Source organism: Sceloporus undulatus, chromosome 4, assembly GCF_019175285.1.
Source record: "Sceloporus undulatus isolate JIND9_A2432 ecotype Alabama chromosome 4, SceUnd_v1.1, whole genome shotgun sequence".
Lineage (NCBI taxonomy): Eukaryota > Metazoa > Chordata > Lepidosauria > Squamata > Phrynosomatidae > Sceloporus > Sceloporus undulatus.
The window spans coordinates 170,992,400-170,995,966 of record NC_056525.1 but is presented as its reverse complement, the minus strand read 5'-3'; the positions used below and the strand labels follow the sequence as shown (position 1 = coordinate 170,995,966).

The 3,567-nt window shown below is 45.5% G+C and overlaps 1 protein-coding gene across 1 annotated transcript in view; it reads left to right on the top strand.

Annotated features, from left to right (window-relative positions):
- Positions 1-332: 332 nt before the first annotated feature.
- Positions 333-3,567, top strand: part of LOC121929574 (androgen dependent TFPI regulating protein) — a 26,375-nt gene continuing 23,140 nt past the window's right edge. The window contains exon 1 of the mRNA XM_042465267.1: positions 333-607. Within this exon, the coding sequence (XP_042321201.1) occupies positions 449-607 (159 nt within the window). The 5' untranslated portion in view covers positions 333-448. The remainder of the gene's footprint in view (positions 608-3,567) is intronic.

Below are 3,567 nucleotides of genomic sequence, written 5' to 3'. Positions count from 1 at the left end.
CTATGGAATTCTGGGAGTTGGAGTTTGTTGTGGGGTCCGCTCTGGGCCCACAACAAACTCCAACTCCCAGAATTCCATAGCAGCCTTGAGCCAGAAAAGAGTTAAACCAGTGCCAAACCGGGTTAACTTCCTCAGTGAGGACGGTCCTCCAGGTTACGCAAAACCCCTCCAAAACTTATGTAACTTGTGGGAAGTAATCTTCCTTAATCTTTTGAGGGAGGCATTTAAATCCAGAGAAATAAGCCTGGTTCTGGGAGCCCTGAGGAGGAGCAACAAAAGAAAGAAAGAAAGAAAGAAAGAGTGGAGGCGGAGGAGGAGGAGGGGGGAAGGGAGCAAAGGAGGCAAAGTTCACTGGAGTAAAAGAAGAACAGACTAGTTGGCAAATGGGAAAAGGTGGCTGGGCTGTGGCACATAGGTTCCCAGTTTGAGGAGGAGCAGCACCAGCAGCATGAAGGGCGCCTGGCTCCTGGTGGGCCACTCTCTGGGCCTGGCCTGGTACGCCTTCCTGGTCCACTCCGTCGGGCACCTCTCCCGCAGGGGAGCCGAGAAGCCCTCCGACGTCCTGGCCTACGGAGGCCAGTGGAAGTTCCTCACCGTCCTCAACCTGGTGAGTCAGGGAGGGAGGGAGGGAGGGAGGGAGAGCACCTCCCAAGGAAAGCAAGGGCAGCACCTGCCCAGAGGGGGAAACATGCCCATCTAGGGAAACTTGCTGGTCTTCTCCTCTGTTTCCCTATGGGCAAGTGGTCCCCTGTGTTTCTCTATGGGCAGGTATTCTATGGGCAAGTAGGCCCTTATGTACAGGTATTCTCCAGTGATTCCCTATGGGCAAGTATTCCCCCCATATTTCTCTATGGGAAAGTATTTCTCTATGTTTCCCAATGTTTTCTTATGAGCAAGTAGTCTCCTATGTTTTCTAATGGGCAAGTATTTTCCAGTGTTTCCCTATGGAAAAGTATTTCCCTATGTTTCCCTATGGGCAAGTATTTACCTCGCTCAATCTGCAGGGAGAGGCGGGAAATATAAATAAATCATCATCATCACCATCATCATCATTATTATTATGTTTTCCTATGGGCAGGTATTCCCCTATGTTTCCCTGTGGGAAAGTATTTTCCAGTGTTTCTTTATGGGCAAGTACTGTACTCTATGTTTCCCTATGGGCAAATATTCCCCTATGTTTCCTTATGGGCAAGTATTCTAGGTTTCCCCATGGACAAGTAGTCCCCTATGTGGGAAAGTATTTTCCAGTGTTTCTCTATGGGCAAGTATGGTTTCCCTTTGGCCAAGTACTGTACTGTCATTTGTTGTAGTGCATCCTCCAAAAATGCATGCACACAGCTATCCTGATGACTTCTTGCTTTTTAAGTAAGATGGCTCTTGTTGTGGTTGTCACTGGGTGTCTTCAAGTCCTTTCCGACTTTTGGCGACCCTAAGGAAAATTGACTATGGGGTTTTCTCGGCAGGTTTCTTTAGAGGGGGGGGGTTATTTTGTTTTGCCCTGGCCTCCTCTGAGGTTGAGAGAGTGTGACTCGGCCAAGGTGACCCAGTGGAGTTCCAGGGTTGAGCCTGGATTCGAATCCAGGTCTCCAGAGTCATAACCTAATGCTGCCTCTCGCTGCCACTGAATTAAGTAAGGCCCTTTCACACAGTGCCTTCAAATCACTCCTGACTCACGGTGACTCTAAGGTGAACCTGTCATGGGGTTTTCTTGGCAAGCTTCTTCAGAAGGGGTTTGCCCTGGCCATCCTCTGAGGTTGAAAGAGTGTGACTAGCCCAGGGTCACCCAATGGGTTTCCAAGGGCAAGCTGGGAATTGAACCCTGATCTCCAGAGTCCAACACACAAATTATTATGCCACAGATCCTGCAGTACAATTTTACTGGAACTGCCTTGGAACCACCCTATGGAATCCTGGGATCTGTACAGTAGTTTGGTCAGAGGCACTAAGGGAGCTCACTGGTTGATAATTCTGAACATTCTTCCCCAGGAGTCCTTGGGATGGTGCCATGATGGCAATTAAAATGGTGCCATAGCACTGGGATTTGTCTACACAGGTGATCACTTGAAAAAGTCATTTTTAGATTGGGGATTCTGGAAGCTGTAGTTTTAAAAAGTGACTTTCCCAGCTGCCCACACAGATACTGCGGTAAATGTAATTGCTGTAGAATTGATATCTGAAAACCCTTTTGAAATGGAAAAAAAAAGCAGGGAGGGGGAAGAAGAAGAATTGGATTTGAAATTATGATGCGATAGTAGCTCACATGTTATGCTGCACAGACAAATCTCTTTTGTACAATATGAGAGGACCAGCTGTATTAGTCTGTTGGAGCAGATGACTGAAAAGACCTATTTGAGAAAGCCTAGCCCATAAAGACATACCTAAAAAAACTTTGTGGATTTATCCAAACAGTTCTAACTTGTGGAATACTAGGACCTTGCTTTGAATTTAGAGTTATAAGAACAGGGGGTGGGGTGAGGGCAAAATGCCTTTGCAAAACGCAAAAAAGAAAAACCCATCCCTTTTCATACTGGAAAACCAAATATGAATCCTGACTCAGTGGATGACCTTGGGCAAGTCCCACTATCTCAGCCTCAGAGGATGGCAATGGCAAATCCCCTCTGAAGAAACTTGCCAGGAAAACCCCATGATAGGTTCTCCTTAGGGTCACCTTACGTCAGAAACCAATTAAAAGCACACAATAAAGGCCATACTACTCAAGAGTGGTGGTCTCTGAACAACTACAGTCCTTGGAGTGTTAGTAGGAAAAAAAGAAACAGTGGTAGTCAATGGGCATAAATATTGTACAAATATTTAAAAAAAATTGTATGAGTCCCTGGAACATAAGGGGGGAAATTGCTGGTTCCCATATCATACATCTTAAAAAGCACTGGTGTAAGTTACAAGCACCTTGCACCCAGTCCTTGCCAATGGAGACCACTACATCCAGGGTGTAGTTACAGGGGGAGTAAAATGAGGGCACAACACCTTGTCCTCCAAATGATTTTTATTTCTTCCTCTCAATTTCTAGCATTGCAGAGTGTGAGATGCTGGAAATTGCTCATGCCTAGAAACTCTTCTTTGCTGTATTTGCATTTCCTTGATAACTCTGCTTGCCTCTTTTCTTTGGATGCCTAAACTGTACAGTATCTCTGAATGTTCAAAGGCAATTTGAAGTGTCTGCAAGATGAGAAGTTTGGGGATTGGAGGAAAAGGCAGAATTCTTTTTTGTAGGGGGCAATGCCCTAATTTTATCTATGCCACATCTACTTAAAAAGAACCCTTTGCTGATGAGGACTGAGTTAAAACAAAGCATTCAGAAACACAGGTGCAGAAAACTTTTTACTAGATAAAACAAAGGTGACAATCATGTGGCCTTCCAGATGTTGATGAACTGCAAATGCCAGCAGCCTGAGTCAGCATAACCAATGGTGAGGGATGATGGGAGATGGAGTAAAACATCACCTGGAGAGCTGCACAATTTGCACCTGTGTGGTAAAGATTAACATTGTATGCTACTTTCCCAGTGTGGCACCAGTGTTTTTCCTGTAACTTTTGTGTTTGTGTATG